Below are 23310 nucleotides of genomic sequence, written 5' to 3' on the forward strand. Positions count from 1 at the left end.
CTTTTATTGTACCAGCTTCTGTAGGTGAGAGAGACAAGCCTTCCAGCTAACACAGAGCTCTTCCTCAGAATCCTCTCACTTCACGGAGGCTTTGACTCACTCATGTTTGGCCATCAGGAGGCAGCTGTAATTAACCAGAGGGAGAGAAATGGGTTTGTTGACTTTCTTCTGAAATTCCAAAGAACCGGCCACTCCCACCACACAATCATGCCAATGATTTGATTGTTAATAGGCCCCTTGCAGCAGAGGATTGATTGGATTCACAGTGTTCTTGTAGCCGTGTTGGTCCCAGGATATTACAGAGACAAGGTGGGTGAGAGACTATTATTGCACCACTGTCTGTTGGTGAAAGAGACACGCTTTTGAGCTTGCACAGAGCTTTTCTTCAGGTCTGAGAAGGCTTGTCTCTTTCACCAGCAGAAGTTGGTCCAATAAAAGATATTACCTCACCCATCTCTCCTCTCTCATTTATTGGGTGCCAGAACACAGACAGAATTAACTAGTCCAGTGCTGGCTGAGTTTGTGAATTTCAGATGCACTAACAGAGCTGGCTGGTTTCTTAGATATAAAACAAGTTAGGAGTTTAGGGGCCAGGGAATCAAGCGGTGAGTTGGCTAAGGAGCCAGCCAGACATTCAGGAATCTGCGCAGGAAGAAGAGCTCTGTGTAAGCAAAGCTTGTCTCTCTCATCAACAGAAGTTGCTCCAATAAAAGATATTAGCTCACCCACCTGGTCTCTCTCATATCCTGGGACCAGCATGGCTACCACACCAGTGCCTACAAAAGTGGAGGATTCACACTGACAGCCCAGAGTTACCATCGCACCAGGGCACTATTTTCAGGATTTAGGTTCCTAGCATAACGCTGTCATCACACCACGGCGCTGACAGTACCAGCGCAATGAGATACATATAGCATGGTCCGAGTGCCAGGAATTCACAGTACAGGCACCCTGGGACGCACACAGCCGGATCAGAATGCATGCTCACAATATAGTGGGGATACAGTCAGGGACTGGGTGCAAGGGTTCAGCTGAACACAAGGGCACCTGCAAACAGCTGTACTAACAGCAGGATCTACACTATTGGCCTAGGAGGAGTTGCATGTCAGGGCACTAAATCACAATCCCAGTGCAGTGGGATCCAAGCACCAGGTCTTTAGTACCAGAATGGGCACTCCCAGAATAGTGGGGTGGAATTATAGCAGTTAGAGGAGGAAAGGCCCTCTGTGATCACCCTGTCTCGGTCTATCTCCCTCACAGCATGTTTGGTCCAGTCTCCTTTTAAAAGTTCCAAGCGTTGGGGTTTCCAGCCCTTCCCTCGGGAGACTGTTCCACATGTAAGCGGGGGAATGGTCCCGTTATTGTGGGGAACTTTCCTGGCTTATACACTACCCTGGTGAAATGGGCTAGTGAAAGGATCTAAGTCTTCGCTCCCACTCCCTTTATCCAGAGGCCTGCCTGACCTCAGGGGCTCCCCTTCCATCTCCTGCGTGGCAGAGTCCTCGTAACCCCAACAAGGCTGGGCCCAGAATTCCTGGGGGGCTTGAACCCCAACCTTGTTATGGTCACATAGGGCAGGGGCTAGGGTGTCCCCACTCCGGGGTGCTCTCTCCGCACTGGATGCTTCCCTGACCCGCTGATTGTTACATACAGTTCAAAGCAAATGCAATTTATTAAACCGCATCCAATTTAAAAAAATAAGTTAAAAACGGGAAAGGTTAAAGGAAAACCCGTCACCCCGCTCTGTGGCATGGGGACATCACAACCAGCGTCTCTGGGATGTCAGGGAAATTCAATCATCTGTTCCTCACACGTCCCAGGCCCCTGCCCAGGCTCTGGCTGCGCTGCAGGGACGCTGCGGGTCGGACACTTGCTCTGGAGGTGGCCACACGCCCTCAGGCTTTAGGTGGCAGGACCCTTCTTCCCAGCGTCACCCCTGCCCCGTCGGGGTTATGATCCCCCTCCAAGTCTGACCTGCAAGGCCTCTTGGCTGGGGGCATCTCCCTGCGCTGGGCCCACTGCCCAGGGTCCCCCTCACTCTCCCCAGCTGCTCACCGCACCCGGGTCCAGACGGCTCCAGCCTCAGCCCCAGCTCCACTCTACTTCAGCACGGCTGCAGCTACTGCTCTGCCTCCAGCTCCCTGGGCTGCTTTTCTGGCCCCTCTTGCCGGCGTAGGGCGACCAGACAGCAAATGTGAAAAATCGGAACAGGAAGTGGGGGGGTAACAGAAGCCTAGATGTAAACAGAGTCCGGATGAGCTCTACCCTGACCTCTGGTGGTGAATTATGGCGAGTGTGGAAAAGAACTCCAGGGGCTGATCTTGTTTGCATAGGCACACCCACCCGCCAGGCGTGAAACCACAGCAACTCAAAGTGGTTACTTTGGCTGATGTGGGATCCCCAGTTTCTCTGTTATTGGGGCAGGAAGAATAAAGTTTTGTTACCCTGATTCTGTGAATCAAGGCCAGTGGAACTGTTGTGTGACAGAAGGACAGAGTGAGTCATTCACCATTACCTAAGTAGCACTTGCTTGACAAGGGGCATGGGTTACAAAACTCAGTGAGTTGAAAGATGATGGGGAAAGGTATTTGCATCTAATGGATGGGCCTTTCTGAGGGCTTGATATGCCAATTGTGTCACTGTTGTCTTCTTCTCCCTTTACTGTTAAATGTTAGAGCTAACTTTAAGTCTAGTTACAGGTTGTTGAGGTGAATTCACTTTACCCCAATGGTACACAAGCATTAGAGCTCCCCTACTCTGAGCTGAAATCACAAAAGAGTTAAAGTTATTAAGTGCTGTGTTAACTAGTGGGGGAACCTCAAGCTATATTGTTAAGCAGCTGGTGGAGCAATTTTTGGGGATGACTGGAAGAGGAGCAGCAAGTAGTATGGAGCCTTGCAGGGATGGTTGGAGTGGCCCAAGGAACAGCAAGCAGAGCTGTTTGCAGGGATGGCTGGTGTGGCTTACAGGTTGGGGAGCAGAGCGGTTTGTGGGATGGCAGGAAATGGACTGACTTGTGGTGAAGGCTGTGGCAGAACCCCACAGAGAGATGGCTGGCCTACCTTGGATCATGTAAGGTGCCCCTTAACATCCTGCGTGCCCCCCTTTTACTCTGGGGCTGCACTGACCAGGGACAGAGACTTTGGGGGTGTTGGACTTTGGGGACTCTGGGTGATTTTTGGGTTGCTGGATTCAAGAACCAAAGGGAAAGAACACAGCCCAATTTGCTGGGATGGGTTTTCTGCTCATGGTTTGTGTTATGAATCCTGTTTGTGGTGTTTTTTCCAATTTAATGCTGATGTCATTTACCTCATGTTACTAAACATTTTCTGCTACACTCAGACTCCGTGCTTGCGAGAGGGGAAGTATTGTCTCTTAGAGGCACCCAGGGGGTGGTATGTAATTGTCCCAGGTCACTGGGTGGGGGCTCAAGCCGGTTTTGCATTGCGTTATTGAAACGGAACCCCTAGATACAGAACCCGGCCCTTGTTGCTGCCAACTTAGATGGGCAGAAGGGTTACATATATAAGAGAAAGACTGAAAAATCGGGACTGTCCCTATAAAATCAGGACATCTGGTCACCCTAGGCCGGCGCAGTCCTGCTCTCCAGCTCAGCCCTGCTCTCTCCTTAGCTTGGCCCCACTAGGTCTGACCAGGCAATTCCAGGTCACTAGGAGGAGGGACCCCTCTGGCCTCCTGACTCCCTCATTAGCCTGCCAGCCCTCTCAATCAGGCTGACCTGGAGCATTGGCCTCTCCCCATTGTTCCTGGGGATCGTCAGTCTCAGGGTCCTGATTTCCCATCGACCCATCCCCTTCCTTTTGCTACTGGGAGCTAGCCAACTAAACCCACCCCACTGAGTTTTAGTAAGGGGACAATAGTCCCCTTACACATAGCCTAAGACATAGATCGTACTGCCAGAAAGGTCCCCCGATAGCTTTGAGTTTCCCCCTCTTAATTTCACAGAATCACAGAATCTCAGGGTTGGAAGGGACCTCAGGAGGTCATCTAGTCCAACCCCCTGCTCAAAGCAGGACTAATTCCCAACTAAATCATCCCAGCCAGGGCTTTGTCAAGCCGGGCCTTAAAAACCTCTAAGGAAGGAGATTCCACCACCTCCCTAGGTAACCCTTTCCAGTGCTTCACCACCCTCGTAGTGAAATAGTGTTTCCTAATATCCAACCTAAACCTCCCCCACTGCAACTTGAGACTATTGCTCCTTGTTCTGTCATCTGCCACCACTGAGAACAGCCGAGAGCTCCATCCTCTCTGGAACCCTCTTCAGGTAGTTGAAAGCTGCTATCAAATCCCCTCTCACTCTTCTCTTTTGCAGACTAAACAATCCCAGTTCCCTCAGCCTCTCCTCATAAGTCATGTGCCCCAGCCCCCTGATCATTTGCATTGCCCTCCGCTGGACTCTCTCCGATTCGTGCTGTTACTCAGAGTACTGGTTTGTGCAGAGCAGGGTAACGCTCCCAGGAGTCACCGTCCCGACAGTGAGAGAGCTGCACACCGGCCCCAGCCAAGGGGGATCCTCACCTCCACGGCCTTGGAGGACTGTGTCTGTTTCACCAGAGGGTGGAGAGAGAAGGATGTTATGCCCTGGCCTCTGGAGAGGATGTGTACATGGGGAAGGGAGCAGACATGCTTGACTTCTTGCAGGCAGTTTAAATCACAACAGGGAGCTGTCCCGGGAAGGGAGGAGGCCCAGGCGAGTTGGGGGCTCTGGGTGTGTCCCTAGGATCCTGGATTGGGATCCAGCAGACAGAGAGACTGGGCTGTCGAGAATGTGTCCCCATGGGGCAGGGGGATCCCAGGCTGGGGGTTCATTGGTATCCTGGGCTGTAGAGGTTTCCCCCTCAGGCAGGGGGATCCCAGGCGCTGGCGGCGGGTGTCCAGGGGGGATACCAGGCTCTGTGCAGTGGTGCTCTGTGCGGGGCAGGTGCAGGGGGAGGCAGGGCAGAGGCTGCCAGAGCCCCCAGGACCTGCTCACTGAACTCCAGCCCTCCACTCTGCACCACAGCAGCTGCAATCAGAAGCCGAAAGTTGCAAAGTCCTGTCCCGGCCTCTGCAGGGAGAAGAACCCAGGGGGGCTGCAGCCCCAGTGCCGCCCGGGGCAGAGCAAGAGAGCAGGAGCAGCCCCTCTCCAGCGGTGTTGCTGAGCGAGCTGTCGGGTGACCCAGATACTGGGGGGGCTCCAGAGTCTACTGGGATGGGGGCGGGAGGCTTGGATGAGCCACAGATTTAAACGCTGCCTAAAGGGTAGTGAGAGTGAAGATGTGTCCCAAGGGGCAGGCGTGTCCCCTCCCCATCACGCAACACTGCAGTCCCGCCCCACACCCAACTCAGCTGAGGCCTGCGGAGCCGGGGCTGGGAGCTGCAGCCTGACACGGAGCCTGTCCATGAGATGCAGGTAGGTGGCAGCCCTGGCTGAGCAGGACCAGGGCCTGGGTTGATGACGTGGCGCTCCCCGCTCTCACCCACCCCTAAGGCTGGTTTCTTTTGTGAAAGAGTGTCTGGGCCTGGTCCTTCCCAGCCCCCAGTTCTGATGCCCCTGGACCTACCGCTGTCTACACCGGGGGTTAGGTCGGCTTAACTCTGCTGCTCAGGGGTGTGGACTTTTCACACCCTTGAGTGATGTGGCTGGGTTGACCCAATATTTAATGTGGCCTGAAGGGCTCATTAAAAAGGCCTGGCCAAGGCCGACCCACATATCAATGGAAAATCCAAATGACAATGGAGAACCCAAATACCTGAACATAGATGCCTAGTTTAAGTGGGGGAATGGTCCCGCTATTGTGGGGCACTTTCCCGGTTTATGCACTACCCCGGTGAAATGGGCTAGCAAAAGAATCTGAGTCCTCGCTCCCACTCCCTTTACCCAGAGGCCTGCCTGACCTTGAGGGCTCCCCTTCCATCTCCTGTGTGGCAGAGTCCTTGTAACCCCAACAAGGCTGGGCCCAGGATTCCTGGAGGGATCAACCTCCAACCGTGTCATGGTCACATAGGACAGGGGCTAGGGTGTGCCCACTCCGGGGTGCTCTCACTGTTCTGGACACTTCCCTGACCCACTGATCATTACATACAGTTCAAAGCAAATACAATTTATTAGACAGCAACTAACTTTCAAAAAAATAAAAAAATGGGAAGGTGAAAGGAAAACCCGTCACCCTGCTCTGTGCTCTGGGGACATCACAGCCAGCATCTCCGGAACGTCAGGGCAGTTCACGGCCTGTTCCTAACATGTCCCAGCCTCCTGCTCAGGCCCTGGCTGTGCTGCGGGTCAGAAACTTGCTCTGGCGGTGGCCACACAACTTCAGGCTGTCAGTTGCACGACCCTTTTACCCAGTGTCGCCCCCCCACACACAATGGGGGTTATGATTCCCCTCCCAGTGTGGCCTGCAAGGCCTCTTGGCTGGGGGCATCTCCCTGCGCAGGGCCCATTGCCCAGGGTCCCCCTCGCTCTCCCCAGTCACTCACTGCACCTGGCTCCAGACAGCTCCATCCCCAGCTTTGCTCCCAGCACTGACCTGCTCCCTGGGCTGATCTTCTGGCTCAGCCTGGCGCAGCTCTGCTCAGCTCCGCTGCTGCTCTGGTCAGCTAGGGTGGCCAGGTATCCAGTTTTCGACCAGAACGCCGGTCGAAAGGGACCCTGGTGGCTCTGGTTAGCACCGCTGACTGGGCCATTCAAAGTCTGGTCAGCGGTGCTGCGGGGCTAAGGCAGGCTAGTCCATACCTGTCTTGGCGCTGCGCTGCACCCTGGAAGCAGCCAGCAGGTCCGGCTCCTAGGCGGGGGAGCCACGGGGCTCCGCGTGTTGCCCCCTCCCTGAGCACTCCCATTGGCCGGGAACTGGGGCCAATGGGAGCTAAGGGGGGGCGGTGCCTGCGGGCAAGAGCAGCGTGCGGAGTCTCCTGGCCTACCCGCCTATGAGCTGGACCTGCTGGCCACTTCTGGAGCGCAGCATGGAGCCAGGACAGGCTGGGAGCTGTCCAAGATAAGCCCATGCCCTAACCCCCTACCCCAGCCCTGAACTCCCCCAAACCCAGAGCCCCCTCCTGCACTCCAAACCCCTCATTCCCAGCCCCACCCCAGAGCCCTCATCCGTTCCCACACCCCAACCCCCTGCCCCAGCCCAGTGAAAGTAAGTGAGGGTGGGGGAGAGCGAGCCACTGAGGGAGGGGGAATGTAGTGAGTGGGGACGGGGACTCGGGGAATGGGCAGGGCTAGGGTGCTCGGTTTTGTGCAATTAGAAAGTTGGCAACCCTCTGGCTGGCGCAGCTTCACTCCCCAGCTCAGCTCTGGCTCCAGCTCTCTCCTTACCTCGGCCTGCTCTGGCCCCTGGCAGCTCCAGCTCACGGGGAGGACAGGACCCTGCACTCCTGACTCACTCATTGGCCGGCCTGCCCTGTCAATCAGGCTGACATGGAGCATTGGCCTCTCCCACCTTGGCCCTGGAGACTGTCGTCTCAGGGTCCTGATTTCTCATTGACCCTTCGCCTTTCTTTTGGTCCTGGGAGAGGGCCAACCACAAACCCTCTAAGGGTCAGTGAGGGGCCAGCAGTCCCCTGACACTAGCAACCAAGGCCCCACTGGCAGGGAAGCTGAGCGCTGCGGCAGACCCCAGTGGGAGACCAAGGGGTTGGGAGGTGTGGGGAGAGAGGGTTGGGGAAGCAACTGGGGGCTCTCTCACGTGGGGGCTGACCCAGGAGATCAGCTGGAGACAGAACCAGAACGGTCCGTGCTTTAACCTTGATTCCCCGGTGCTGACCTAAGGCCATTCAGCTTCTGTAGCCAGGTGGCTAATCAAGGGTGAGCTTGTTTTGCAAAGGCTGCTGGTGCCACTGTAAATGCTCCCTGAGAGCCGTGCTCCATGAAGGGCCCATACATGGTTGCCGCGGGTGTCTGGCGTGGCTGGGTTCACTGCAGGGGCCGTGGAGAGAGACATGGGTTGCTGGTGCCAAAGGTCCAGACTCAGAGCCAGGGAGGCCATGGGCCTGTCCTTATGGAGCTGTCGGGTCCTTGGGGTGTTGCCTACTCAAGGGGTCACTCCAGGGAGATTGATTCCAGTGTGGGGCACAGACCAGACCCTGTGAGTCCATGACACGGGCGCTGCCTTTTGTGTGAATTGTCTGTCTAGTCTAGTTAAATGTAACCTTTATAGGGCAGTGACCATCTCCAACTGTGTCTGGGCAGCACCTGGTGCAACAGGGCCCTGATCTCAGCTGGGGCAGGGATTGTCTCTTGTTGTGGGTCCATGCGGTGCCCAGTGCAACAGGGCCCTGATCTCAGCTGGGGCAGGGCCTGTCTCTCCCTGTGTGTCCGTGCAGTGCCCGATAGAACAGCCAGGGCCCTAATCTCAGCTGGGGCAGGGACTGACTGTCTCTTGCTGTGTGTCTGGGTAGCGCCCGGCGCAACGGGGCCCTGATCTCAGCTGGGGCAGGGCCTGTCTCTTGTTGTGGGTCCGTGTGGCGCCCAGTGCAATGGGGCCCTAATCTCAGTCTCTCACTGTGTGTCTGGGCAGCACCCGGCGCAACAGGGCTCTGATCTCAGCTGGGGCAGGGACTGTCTCTTGTTGTGGGTCCATGCGGCGCCCAGTGCAACGGGGCCCTAATCTCAGTCTCTCGCTGTGTGTCTGTGCAGCACCCGGCGCAACAGGGCTCTGATCTCAGCTGGGGCAGGGACTGTCTCTCCCTGTGTGTCTGGGTAGCGCCCGGTGCAACGGGGCCCTGATCTCAGGTGGGGCAGGGACTGACTGTCTCTTGTTGTGTGTCTGGGCAGAGCCTGGTACTGTTAGGCGCTGCCCAATCTCAGCTAGGGTTGCCAACCTTCTAATTTCTGAAAACTGGACCCCCCCCCACCCCACGTCTTTCCCCTCCAGCCCCCCTCTGCCCCACCTCTTCCCCTGGGCCCCTGCCCCCCTCTTCCCTCAAAGCCCCGCCTCTTACCCGCTCCTCTCCCTCTGTCGCTTGCTGCTCTTCCTGCTCCGTTACGCTGCTGCTTTAATGTGTATCCCTCCGCACTTGAACTGACATCAGAGTCACAGAGAAAGGAATTCAGGCCTGGTGTGAGCAAGGGACCCGTCCGGAGGAGTTAACAGCCTCGGGCCCTCTTCTTATCATGGGTCTGAATTTGGCCTCTTTGCTTTAAGAAGAGGCCTAACAAGCAGCTTCCCGTCCCAGCGGCACCTCTCTAAACCTGGGGCAACTCCAACGTGAGCAGCCCCAAGGGACTTGCAAACCCCAGAGCCAGCAGCTGCCCGGGAGAGCAGGTCAGAAGAGCGTCGCGGCCACATGGGAGCAGCCAGGCAGCCCGGCTGACGAGCTAAGACATGGCCCCCCTGCAGGGCAGCCTCCCGCCTCCCTCTGCGCTGCCCGCGCAGCAGCCTCCTTCCCTCCCCGCCCCGGAGCTGCCTGAGAGCGTGGCCGGGGGAAGCGCTGGCTGGCGGGGCAGCTCGCGTTCCTTCCCTCCCAGGGAATGTCCCATACCCTGCTCGGCATAGGCCCCCGCACTCTGTCCTCTGTCCCAGCCCTGCAAACCGTGCTCCCCAAAGGGGCCGCCTGAGCTGGTGCATGTCTGCTGCCGCAGGCGCCGCCTCTTCAGGGCTGGGCGACAGGCTGCCGCTCCCCCAGCCCCTGCACTTGGTAACTGGACTTTTAGTGGCTTGTCAGTACATCTGACCGGACACTGCCAGGACCCCTTTTCAACCGGCCTTTTTGGCCAAAAACTGGACACCTGGCAACCCTAACTGGGTCAGGGACTCTCTCTCGCTGTGTGTCTGGTCAGTGCCCGGCCATCATCTCAGTGGGGCCTGTAGGTGCTGCCATAACAGTACAGGCTGTTTAAACCAGTACACCTCGCCTTACAGCAGAGATTAACTTCTATGGGATGGTTCAGAAAAGGGGCCATACATCCTTGTTTGTATTACAGGGGAACATTAGATCCTGCGATTTCAGGGCCATTCTGCTAAGCATTGTGCATCGCGAGAGACAGGACATGAGGATCTTAACAATCTAAACAGACTAAAGGTATGGCTACACTACGAAATTAAGTTGATTTTATAGAAGTCGATTTTTTAGAAATCGATTTTATACAGTCGATTGTGTGTGTCCCCACGAAGCGCATTTAGTCGGCGGAGTGCAGCCACAGTACCGAGGCTAGCATTGACTTTCGGAGCGTTGCATTGTGGGTAGCTATCCCACAGTCCCCGCAGTCTCTGCCACCCATTGGAATTCTGGGTTGAGCTCCCAATGCCTGATGGAGCAAAAACATCGTCGCAGGCAGTTTGGGGTACATGTCGTCAGGCCCCCCTTCCTCCCTCCGTGAAAGCAACGGCAAACAATCATTTCTTGCCTTTTTTCCTGGGTTACCCGTGCAGACGACATACCACGGCAAGCATGGAACCCGCTCAGCTCACCGTACATCTCCTGGGTGCTGCTGGCAGATACAGGACTGCATTGCTACACAGCAGCAACTCCTTGCCTTTGTGGCGGCAGACAGTGCAGTGTGACAGCTAGCTGTCGTCATCATCTCCTGGGTGCTCCTGGCTGACCTTGGTGAGGTCGGTCAGGGGCGCCTGGACATAAATGGAAGTGACTCCAGGTCATTCTCTTAAGTTTCATCTAATGGAGATTCAGTCCTGCCTGGAATAGCATGCAAGCTGGAGGCTTCTGCCTCAGGCTGCTCTCCCAGCCGATAGCACCGTGCGGTCACACCTACCCCAACCTACCCCTTGCTTCCGTGGCTCATGAAGCCTGGACAGTAGTAAGGAACAGGTCAACCTTAGGGTGAGCAAGTGCAGAATGGTGGTAGAATGTGGCTTTGGACATTTAAAAGCTCGCTGGCGCTGTTTGCTGACTAGGCTGTTTGCAATTAGAAGAGCACAGCAAGGCGCTGCGCATCACAGAGGCTTTGAAAACCAGTTTCATGACTGGCCAGGCTTTGGTGTGACAGATGTGTGTGTTTCTCCTTGATGCAAACCCGCCCCCTTTGTTGATTTTAATTCCCTGTAAGCCAACCCTGTAAGCCATGTCGTCTGTTGCCCCTCCCTTCGTGAGAGCAACAGCAGACAATCGTTTCGTGCCTTTTTTCCACACAGACGCCATGCCACGGCAGTTATGAGCACTGTAAACACTACGCGCGTTATCCTGCAGTATATGCAGCACCAGAAACTTCAAAAGCAGGCGAGGAGGCGACGGCAGCGTGGTGACAAGAGTGATGAGGACATGGACACAGACTTCTCTTAAAGCACGGGCCCTGGCAATTTGGACATCATGGTGGTAATGGGGCAGGTTCATGCCATGGAATGCCGATTCTGGCCCCGGGAAACAAGCACAGACTGGTGGGACCGCATAGTGTTGCAGGTCTGGGATGATTCCCAGTGGCTGCGAAACTTTCGCATGCGTAAGGGCACTTTCATGGAACTTTGTGACTTGCTTTCCCCTGCCCTGAAGCACAAGAATACCAAGATGAGAGCAGCCCTCACAGTTCACAAGCAAGTGGCAATAGCCCTCTGGAAGCTTGCAAGGTCAGTTGGGAATCAGTTTGGACTGGGCAAATCTACTGGGGGGGCTGCTGTGATCCAAGTAGCCAACGCGATATCTGAGCTGCTGCTACCAAAGGTAGTGACTCTGGGAAATGTGCAGGTCATAGTGGATGGCTTTGCTGCAATGGAATTCCCTAACTGTGGTGGGGTGATAGACAGAATACATATCCCTATCTTGGGACCGGAGCATCAAGGCAGCCAGTACATAAACCGAAAGGGGTAATTTTCAGTGGTGCTGCAAGCACTGGTGGATCACAAGGGATGTTTCTCCAACATCAACTTGGTACATGATACTCGCATCTTTAGGAACTCTGGTCTGTGTGAACCGCTGCAGCAAGGGACTTACTTTCCAGACCAGAAAATAACCGTTGGGGATGTTGAAATACCTATAGTTATCCTTGGGGACCCAGCCTACCCCTTAATGCCATGGCTCATGAAGCCATACACAGGCACCCTGGACAGTGGTGAGGAGCTGTTCAAATATAGGCTGAGCAAGTGCAGGTTGGTGGTAGAATGTGCATTTGGACGTTTAAAAATGCGCTGGCGCAGTTTACTGACTCGGTTAGACCTCAGCAAAACCAATATTCACATTGGTTATTACTGTTTGCTGTGTACTCTACAATATCTGTGAGAGTAAGGGGGAGACGTTTATGGCGGGGTGGGAGGTTGAGGTAAATCGCGTGGTCACTGATTACGCGCAGCCAGACACCTGGGAGGCTAGAAGAGCACAGCAGGGTGCACAAAGCCATGATTCTTCTTGACAGTCCCACAGGGCTGCAAGAAGGGGGGCATTATCTGTTATCTTTCTTGTATCATATAATTATTTCACTTTTTGCTACTTCTGTATTTTTTCTTTTCCCTTCGCTATTTTTTCTTTCTTTTCACTTTTTCCACTTTGTTGTCATTTGTTTTTCTGGTGTTTTAAAATCAATTACTATTTGTAAGCAGAGTCAGAATGTCTACCCTGACATCTGGTGGTGAACTGTGGAAAAGGACTTCAGGTGCTGATCCTGGTTGCACGGATACACCCACCTTGTCTAGCATGAAGGGACTGCTTGCCAAATGGTCACTCTGGCTGTTGTGGGATCCCCAGTCTCTTTGTTATTGGGGCAGGAGCAATGACGTGTTGTTATCCTGGTTATGTGAATCAAGGACAGTAGAACTGTACTTGGCATTTTATGATGGAGGGACTCACCCTCAACTTAGTAGCACTTGCTAGGCAAGGGACATGAGTTCCAATGCATTGAGGGAGAGGGTTAGCAAAAAAAAAAAAAAAAAATACTATGTGTATGTTTTCAATGTGCAATAAGAGAGCTAATTTTGATTGCATTAGGAGTGTTGTTACATGCTACAGAGCTGAAATTATTGGTACTTGGGTTTAAACATTAAAGCGGTTAGCAAAAAATACTATGTGCATGTTTTCAATAGGCTAGAGGTGCATCAGTACTGAAGCTCTCCTACTATTAGCTGAAGTCACTGAGAGCTGTGTTAAGGGGGTGGGGGGTGCCTGAAGACAAGTTAGTGAGTGGCTAGTGGGGCAGCTGGTGTTGGAGACTACAGCAGAACCCCATGGAGAGGTTGGCAATCGGCTGTCAAACCAGAGCAGTGACGCATGTAAGATGCACCCCCCATACCTCCTCCCACTTCCACCTGGGCTGGGAGGTAAACTCTCCAGAGGAAATTCTGAACTCTGGGGGTTGCACTGACCAAGGATAGAAATTGTGGGAGGGGTGACGGTTGGGTTGCTGGACTCAAGAAACACTCTGGGGCTGCACTGACCAAGGTCAGAAACTGTGGGTGGGGTGACTATTGGGTTGCTGGACTTAAGCCCCTGAGGGGAAAAGGACGCTGCCAAACTTACTTGGGGGTGGGTCTTTTGCTCATGGGTTGTGTTGTGAATCTGGTTTGTTGTGTTTCCCCAACATAATGCCGCATTCCTTTATTAAAAGGCTCTTGCTACACTCAGACTCCGTGCTTATGAGCAGGGAAGTATTGCCTCTTAGAGGTGCCCAGGGGGTGGTATGTAATTGTCCCAGGTCACTGGGTGGGGGCTCGAGCCGGTTTTGCATTGTGTTAGTGAAATGGAACCCCTAGATACTGAACCCGGCCCTTGTTAATGCCAGCTCTGACGGGCAGAAGGGTTACATATTGTTTCTATAACTCGGCTTTTCCCTGGGGGCAGCATCTGTTTCCACTCCCTCCTGGTAAACAACCACCACATAGTCTTGGCTCTGGGCCACGCTGATGATAAACCGCACCCAGCTTTCCCTGCAGATGCAAGGGGAATCCCGGCTTGTGGCCTGTGCAGACTCCTGAATGTATGGCTGGCTCCTTAGCAAACTTGTCACTCAGTTCCCTGGCCACTAAACTCCTAATTTGTTTTGGATCTAAGAAACTGGGCAGCTCCGTAGGTGCATCCGAAATTCACAAGTTCAGCCAGCGCTGGACTAGTTAATTCTGTCTGTGTCCTGGTACCCAATAAATGAGAGAGACAAAGTGGGAGAAGTAATATCTTTAATTGGACCAACTTCTGCTGGTGAAAGAGACAAGCTTTCCCAGACCTGAAGAAGAGCTCTGTGTAAGCTCAAAAGCGTCTCTTTCACTAACAGACGTTAGTACAATAATAGATATTCCCTTGTCCACCTTGTGTCTCTAATATCCTGGGGACCACACGGCAACAAGAACACTGCGAACCCAATCAAAAACTCATCCTCAGCTCACTGTTAACGAGGCCTGGCTTGTGTGGCCTGGCTTGTGTGGTGGGAGTGATTCTTTGGAATTTCAGAAGAAAGTCAATAAATCCACTTCTCTCCCTCTGGTTAATTACAGCTGCCTCCTGATGGCCAGACATGAGTCAGTCAAAGCCTTCATGAAGCAAGAGGCCAGGCTGCTACTCGCTTCCCATTTGGGTCCAGCAGGTGATGGCGAAACTCCAGTCCCAATGGAGCTGAGGGAACCTTTCCCAGTTAGTTCATCATCATGAGGATTTGGCAGTTGGTCCCTATATAAAGGGAAGAACAGAGCTACAGACAGAGGGAGAGGGACAAAGTGGACAACTGCCTCTTCTGCTCCACCTTTGCTGCGATAAGTCAAAGGGGCTGGAGGTAAGTGCGCCGGCGGGGTCTTATTCTGGCTCAGCCGTTGCTGCTGTTTGTTGAGAGGCTGATTGTAACTAATCCATCCAGACCAGGATCCTGCTGCTGATCTTGAGCCAGGCAGCTCCAGGAGAAGGGACCTGAACCTCCCCAAACAGACCTGCCTAGACAGAACGTTTCCCCCTAGTACCGGCTCTTGAGTGGTTGGCTTGTGTCCTAGATTGTGAGGCCCCCAATCCTACCTGGCATGACCATGGAGGGGTTTATTATCAACAGACATGTCTAAGCCTTTGGCACGTCCTGCCGAGTACTTTGCCTTGATTAGATCATGGTGCAGTGTGTTCCACAGGCTGATTGTGCTTTAAGGAAAAACTGTTTTTTTCCCCCTTGAATTGCTCTTCAGTTTGTCCCCTGGCTCGGAGAAAGGCGGTGGGCTCGACTCCTGGCCTGGGACTCTGGGCCCCTGGGTTCTCATCCTGGCTGCACTGCTAGTTGACTTTAGGGAAAGTCACTTCCTCTGTCTGTGACTCAGTTTCCCTGTGTAGAAAATAGAGATAATGCTCACAGCTGCCTTTGTAAAGTGCTTTGAGTGCCACAGGTGAAGAACTAGGTATGATGCTTCCTAAAGGGGTGCTAGTGGTTAGGGCACTAACCTATCTCTTAGGTGCAATGGCATCAAGTCCTTACTAAGCTACAGACCTCCTGGGTGTCGTTGAGCAAGTCACATAGCCTCCCTGTGTACTGGGGATACCAGCACTTCCCTGTACCCTCAGAGTAAGCACCATCATGACGGTGAGGTGCTTTGCTAATGAAAGGCCACATAAGTATCTAAGCTACATAATAACATCTAGTGCTGTTCACCAGTAGATCTCAAACTGCTTTACAAAACAGGGCAGTATCATTATCCCCCTTGTACAGATGGGCAACTGAGGCACGGGGAGGGGCATGACTCACCCCAAATCACCTGATCAGTAGCAGGAATAGAACCTAGGACTCACACCTTCTAGCCCGGCATGCTACTCATGAGCCAACATTGCCTCTGTAAGAGCAGCTAAGTCTGCGATAAAAACCAGACCATGGGTGGACATTTCTTCCCAGCCACAGGGGCTGCAGCAGGGAATCTCGGCCCTGGGTTGTTTCTGTGCAGCGCGCTGTGCGCTCTCCGTTAATTCGAGATGTATCTTCCAGCTGCTGAACAACGCGCTCGGACATGGGGCTCGGAAAGGCCAAGCTGCTCCTGTGGGCCAGGATGGTCGTGCTCTGGGGTGAGTGATCCAGGGCTCACAAAGGCGCCTCTGTCTCTTTCTTCGCAGCATGACAAGCTCATCACCTAACTGTGGGTGACGCCCAGGAGTTTGGGGCCATTTTAGATTTAACTAGGCCCCCACTCTCCCCCCAGATCCAGGTTAGACCCCAGGAGTCCTGACAGGGCTCGCCATGCTGCAGGGAACAGGATGGGAGGCTCAGTAGGGGGCGCTGTGCTGCATGGAGTGGGGCATGGAGCTCAACAGGGGGCACTGTGCTCCAGGGAGTGGGGCATGGAGCTCAACAGGGGGCGCTGTGCTCCAGGGAGTGGGGCATGGAGCTCAATAGGGGGCACTGTGCTCCAGGGAGTGCGGAGGGGCCTCAGCAGGGGGCGCTGTGCTGCAGGCAGCAGGGTGGGAGCTCCGTAGGGGGCGCTATGCTGCAGGGAGCAGGGTGGGGGCTCTGTAGGGGGCCCTGGGCTGCAGGGAGTGGAGCATGGAGCTCAGCAGGGGGTGCCGTGCTGCAGGGAGAGCAGAGGAGGCTCAGCAGGGGGCGCTGTGCTACAGGGAGCAGGGTGGGAGCTCCGTAGGGGGCGCTGGGCTGCAGGGAGCAGGGTGGGGGCTCAGCAGGGGACGCTGTGCTGCAGGCAGCAGGGTGGGAGCTCCGTAGGGGACGCTGGGCTGCAGGGAGCAGGGTGGGGGCTCCGTAGGGGGCGCTGGGCTGCAGGGAGCAGGGTGGGGGCTCCGTAGGGGGCGCTGGGCTGCAGGGAGCAGGGTGGGGGCTCTGTAGGGGGCGCTGGGCTGCAGGGAGCGGGGGGGGGCTCTGTAGGGGGCGCTGGGCTGCAGGGAGCAGGGGGGGGCTCCGTAGGGGGCGCCGTGCTGCAGGGAGTTGTGGGGGAGGCTAAGCAGTGGTTTCTGTGCTCCAGAGATTGCGAAGGGGGCACTGTGCTGCGGGGAGTTAGGGGTGCTCTGTAGAGGGCATTGTGCTGCGGGGAGCAGGGTGGAGGGACTTATTTGAGGTTGCGCTTCCCTTACAGTCAGTGCTGATCCAAGCAGAGCTGGGGACTAAACCCAGGTAGCCTGAGCCCCATCTAGGGCCTTGACCCAAGACCCTTGTTCCTTGTTTTCCCAGCTTTCCAAACACTTGGCAATAACAGACAACACGAGCCAGCAGGTCCTTGTGGATTGTTCTTAGTGCTTCAATTCATGGCAACTGCCATGACTCTCTTTATAAACCATTCAGCCTCCCCCGGCTCTATTCACTGCACGCTGAGTTGTAATGGACCTGGCACCGAATGACAATAACCCCTTTCATCACAGTGTGTGATGGGCTCCTATACCAATTTATAAACAAGCCCCTTTGTGCTTTCTCCCATGCTGCCCTGTATGGTTGGCAGGAGCGCCCCGCAAACCTTCACAAAGCCAGCACATTCTCCACCTTCAAATCCTGCCACAAGGACTACAAAAATCTCGACAATGATTACGCCGCTGGTCATCTGACAACCCACAATGCTGAGCGATTTTGTCTCATTGGCTGTTCCCTCGTGCTCCCCCGTCTGTCTGTATCCATCTGCGGTTGCTTGTCTTATGCTTAGTTCACACACTCATCTTTTTGTTCTGTGGGCCATGATCAGTAATGCAACCCCTATAACAACAGCTGTCTTCTCCTTCCACTTGTCTCTCCAGGCATGCCTAACCTTCCTCTCAGTGTGGTATCTGGGGAAATTCCGGGGTCTTCCCCTCCGGGCCTTCTCGGAAGAGAATTCATCACGGCCTTCATGCAGAACGGCTTACAACAAACATTCAACAGCGACTTCCGGCTACTCATCACCGCCTATGCCCCGGCCACATCGATCACCATCTCCATGAAGAAGCCGGCGCTCAGGGTGCCGGTCCAGGTGAATGCCGGCCAGACCGCAACGGTGATAATCCCACCCAACGCTGAGATGGTAGGGACCAAAATCTTCGACAACACAGTCGTTGTCCGGGCTGACAATGATATCTCTGTCCTCTCTCTCAACTCCAAACCCAACTCAGCCGACACCACCCCCGTCTACCCGGTGCAGAGCTTGGGAACGGAGTATTACGTTGTCACGCCGACCATGGGTACGGATCGCTATGGAGAGGTTGCCATTGTGGCCTGGGAGGGTCCAACCACAGTTGATGTGCACCTGAAAGGGGCTGTCATTTTCCAAGGAAAGACGCACCTCGGAGGGAGCAGGCTCACCATCAAGTTGGAGGCAAACCAGGCTGTCCAGCTGCAGAGCCCAATGGACATATCTGGCACCAAAATCATTTCCCAGAAGCCTGTGGCTGTCTATGTTGGACACACCTGCGTGACAAGATCCAACCGGTGTGACCACGTGTCTGAGCAGCTCCTGCCTGTCTCCAGCTGGGGGACCACCTTCATCGTGCCCCCGTTGCCCTTTGAGATGCAGGGTGATATCATCTACGTCTCCACCTCCCAAGCAACTGAGGTGGAAGTTCAAGTTGGGATGAGCAAGAGGAGCACGGGGCTGCTAGCTGGAAATGCTGTGCAGTACAAGATCCCTAGCTCCAATGCCTTGTTCTTCTCCGCTAGCGCTGGGATCCAAGTCATCTTCTTCTGCGATGGTGGGACCAAAGGAAACATCAGATACGACCCATTCTTCATGGCCATCCCAGCCGTCTCAAGCTACTGCCAGTCCTATAACATCTACGGGCACGACGAGTTTGAGAACTACGCACTGATCATTGCCAAGACATCGGAGTCCGCGGGGGTCACCGTTGATAGGAGACAACTGCACAATGTCCTGTGGAGGCCAGTTCCAGGCACAGAATACTCTTGGGCTGAATACAGCCTTGGCAAAGGGTTCCAGGTCCATAACGTGGAGCATGCCAGCTCCCCCTTCGGCCTGCTGAGCGTTGGGATTGGAAACCAGAAGGCGTACGGCTCCCCAGCCATTTGTGCCAGTGGTGAGTATGGTGTCGTGGATTCTCTCCACCTCTCCCTAGATCCCTCCTTCTCTCCCTTGATTCAGCCTCAGGATTGTTCTCTATAAATATGTCAGAGAGATAAACACCAGGGTGGGGGAGGAGTCATTTAAGGGTCAATGCTGGTACAAGAACAAATGACTATTAAGTGGCCATGAATAAGTTTAGGCTTGAAATTAAATGAAGGTTTCTAACCACCAGAGGAGTGAAGTTCTGGAACAACCTCCCAAGGGGAGCAGTGGGGATAAAAAAACCTCACTTGTTTTGAGACTGAACTTGATACGTTTATGAAGGGGATGGTATGATGAGAGTGCCCACAGTGGTGGGCTGCTAATAGTGATTGCTAATAGCAAATATCTCCAACGGCCGGTGATGGGACACTAGATGCAGAGGGCTCTACGTTATGACAGAGAATTCTTTTCTAGGTGTCTGGCTGGTGGGTCTTGGCCACACACACAGGGTCTAACTGATCCCCAGATTTGAGGTTGGGAAGGAATTTTCCCCTAGGTCAGATTGGCAGAGACTCTGGGGGTTTTTCACCTTTCCCTGCAGCATGGGGCACAGGTCACTTGCTGTTTTGAAATAGAGTAAATGGCAGATTCTCTGTCCCTTGAAGTCTTTAAATCATAATTTGAGGATGTCAGTAACTCAGACAGAGGTTAGGAGTCGGTTACACGAGTCGGTGGGTGACGTTCTGTGGCCTGTGATGTGCAGGAGGTCAGATTAGATGATCACGATGGTCCCTTATGGCCTTGAAATCTATGAGTTAGTGGGAGCTGCAGCCCCTGAGTTCTGTTGGCCATCCCATGCCTGGCACCCCAGCTGGTTCTGTTGAACGCTGGGGCCATGTCAGGCCTCACTTCCCAGCAAAATCCACTGGATCTTATGATTTTTTTCAGATCCATGCAGAACGCTGAATTGCCGGGAGAAGGAAAGATGCAGGATTAAGAATGGCCAGGCAATATGCTTCCATGAATATATGGGAACCTGCAATGTATCCCTTACCTCCCAGTACTACACCTTTGATGGTCTGACCATGGACGTCCAAGACACCTGCACCTATACCATCACCAAGTACTGTGGTCATGACCCCACCCTGGAGCACTTCACCATTGAGGAGAAGAATAGCAACATGGGGGAACAGGACAGTTCCAACCTTGGGTTGACCACCATCCACGTCTATGGCTACAACATCTCCATCTACAAGGGACAGGGTGGAGAAGTCAGGGTGAGTTGTCTGGCTTGGTTCACGTTTTCACTTAGAATTAGAACTGGGCATATTTTTTCGGATAAATGCTTTATTGAACAAAAGAGGCAGTTTCAGTCAATCCAAAACTAGTCATGAATTTGACACAGGCAGTTTTAGCCAGTCACAAAATGGCTGAAGGAGTTGCTGCATGGCCAGTTTTTAGCCCACTCTTTAGGGTTCTCAGCTGGGAAACAAAAGACCAGGGTTCAAATCCTACCTCTACAACAGGCCCCAAATGCATCTTAGCAATTCCCCAAAAATTCAGACTCAGTTCAATCCGAACCACTTCTTCTTTTTTGCAGCCGGCACCAAACTGAAAAATCAGCTACTCATCCTATTCTACATAGAATACAGTGTTGTTCTGTAAGTAGCCCTCCACCCAAACTGCAGGGGAGTGAAAAACTGCAGAAGTGGAGACAGCTGAGCAAAAATCAGCAGTTCAGTCCCTCGTGGAAAGGCTGGATGTTTTAATGTTTGCTGTCATTGCAAATCGAGATGAAGTTGAAATAGGAAAATTTTCATGCAACGAAAGTTCCCAAACATTTTGATTCAGAAATGTCACATTTCTAATGTTTCAAAGTTCTCTAGAATCCACATGCATGCTCAGATTGTCTTGAAAATTAGTATGTTTTTTCGAGGCTGGGGGGAGGGACAGTGGTGTGAATTTGGAGTAGTTTGTCCATAAGAGCAGCCATACTGTGTCAGACTAATGGTCCACCTATATTGGTATCCTGTCTCTGACAGTGACCAGTGCCAGATGCTTCTGGCAGTTTGAGGTTTAGGGACACTGGAGGATAGGGCTGCATCCCTGACCCTCATGGCTAACAGCCACTGATGGCCCTATCCTTCATGAACTTAGCAGATTCTTTTTTGAACCCAGTTATATTTTTGGACTTCATAACATCCCCTGGCAACAAGTTCCACACATTAACTGTGTTGTGTGAAGAGGTACTTCCTCTTATTTGCATTAAACCTGCTGCCTATTAATTTAATCAGGTGACCCTCAGTTTTTGTGTTATCTGAAGGGGTAAATAACACTTTACTCACTTTCTCCACCCCAGTGAGGATTTTATACACCTCTACCATATCCCTCCTTCGTCTTCTCTTTTCCAAGCTGAACAGTCCCAGTCTTTTAATCTCTCCTCCAGTAGAAGCTGTTCCACATCCCTAATCGTTTTTGTTTCCCTTCTCTGCACCTTTCCCAATTCCAATATACCTTTATTGAGATGAGGCGACCAGATCTGTGCAGAGGGATTCCAGAACCAAAGGGCAGGTCTCTTTGTTATGCCTCTCCTTGTGTCGTGTTTTCGTGCACACCCGCGGCTCAAACTATGGTACTGAATTACCTGGTTGAATCTGACCTCAGGTGGGGTCCAGCTCCCAGTTCCAGGCTGGGCAGAGCAGTGTGGCCTAGTGGCTAAAGCATTCAAAAGACCTAGTGTTATTGCCGGCATGGCGGGCTGGCTTGCTGAGTGATGGTGAGTGAGTCACTTCTCTGCTATGTGATCCAATTTTCCCTTCTGTAAAATGGGGATTATGATACAGACCCCCTTAGAAATGCACTTGAAGATCTACTAATGAAAAAGCATGATGTAAGAACTAGTGACCATTACTTGAACTTTTTATGTCCTGGTTTTGAGACGTTTAAATTTAGCCAGAGTCTAGATTCTGGTAGGGCGCAAGGCAGTGCTGGGTAATCTTAACCCTGCATTGCCAACGTTTTTTGGCAGTGAATTTCCCTTGTCTTTTTTCTTGGTTGTTTTTTGGATATTTGTGGTAGTGAATCGTTACCTAGAGAGCTCACAGTGGCAGTAAGAACGAGTGTCATGGAAAGAGCAATAATGCCTCCGTTTCTTCCCCCTTCTCTTTCGTTAGTTAAATGACAAGAGCGTCCGCCTGCCAGTCACCCTGGAGGCTGGGAAAATCAAGCTCTCCCAGAGCGAGAGACGTCCCATCCTGCAGACGGATTTTGGGCTCCAGGTGCGATATGACAGCGACTGGGCTGTGATCGTGACTCTCGCCAGCAGCTATTTTGGGAGCACTTGCGGGCTGTGTGGGAACTTCAATGGTGACACTGACGATGAAGAGATGCTCTCCAATGGCACCAAAGCCTCTTCCGTCCTGGCCTGGCTTGATAGCTGGAGAGTGGAGGACTCAGACCCCTCCTGCAGGGATTCCTGCCAGGGGAAATGTCCGGTGTGTGAGGAGAGCAAGAGGCAGCTCTACGGGGGGGACAGTCACTGCGGGGGGATCAGCAAAGCGCCAGGCGGGCCCTTCAGAAAGTGTCACCCCAGAGTGAGCCCCGACGAGTTCTTCCACAGCTGTGTCCACAACGTGTGTCTGAATGAGGGTGACAAGAGCATCCTGTGCCAGGCGCTGGAGGCCTACGCGGACGCCTGCCAGGAGCACGCGGTCACTGTCTACGACTGGAGGACGCCCTCCGGCTGTGGTGAGCGCAGCATCTTGTTTTCCTTATTGATATGGGAGGAACAGGGCTAGTCTGTCGTTTCCCCCTGTTGATGGGGGGGATGGGGAGGGATGTGAGTGTGGGGAGGGAATGTGCAGGATCCTGGGGCATTGGGGTCACGAGTGACACTGAGGGGAGAGCACCTTCTTCTGAGCTTCCACCCTGCTCCCCGCAGCACGGTGCCCACTACTGAACCCGCTTCCTCACCTCCTGCAGCACGGTGCCCCCTACTGAACCCCCTGTCCCAATCCCTGTGCTCCTGTGGGCCAGGATGCTCGTGCTCTGGGGTGAGTGATCCAGGACTCACAAAGGCGCCTCTGTCTCTTTCTTCGCAGCATGACGAGCTCATCACCTAACTGTGGGTGACGCCCAGGAGTTTGGGGCCATGTAGATTTATCTAGGCCCCCCACTCTCCTCCTAGATCTGGGATAGAACCCAGGAGTCCTGACAAGGCTCGCCATGCTGCAGGGAGCAGGATGGGAGGCTCAATAGGGGTCGCTGGGCTGCAGGGAGTGGAGCACAGAGCTCAGCAGGGGGTGCCGTGCTCCAGGGAGAGCAGAGGGGGCTCAGCACGGGGTGCTGTACTGTGTGGAGTGGGCAGGGGCTCCGTAGGAGGCACTGGGCTGCAGGGAGCAGGGTGGGAGCTCCGTAGGGGGCGCTGGGCTGCAGGGAGCAGGGTGGCGGCTCTGTAGGGGGCGCTGGGCTGCAGGGAGCAGGGTGGGAGCTCCGTAGGGGGCGC

At 53.8% G+C, this 23310-nt stretch overlaps 1 protein-coding gene across 1 annotated transcript in view; it reads left to right on the top strand.

The window, feature by feature from the left end:
- LOC128826913 (IgGFc-binding protein-like) overlaps positions 1-23310 on the top strand; it is a 119290-nt gene that overhangs the window by 70118 nt on the left and 25862 nt on the right. The window contains exons 32-33 of the mRNA XM_054010466.1: positions 19755-20083; positions 21980-22553. Of these exons, the coding sequence (XP_053866441.1) occupies positions 19755-20083; positions 21980-22553 (903 nt within the window). The remainder of the gene's footprint in view (positions 1-19754; positions 20084-21979; positions 22554-23310) is intronic.

Source organism: Malaclemys terrapin, chromosome 21 (genome assembly GCF_027887155.1).
Source record: "Malaclemys terrapin pileata isolate rMalTer1 chromosome 21, rMalTer1.hap1, whole genome shotgun sequence".
NCBI lineage: Eukaryota > Metazoa > Chordata > Testudines > Emydidae > Malaclemys > Malaclemys terrapin.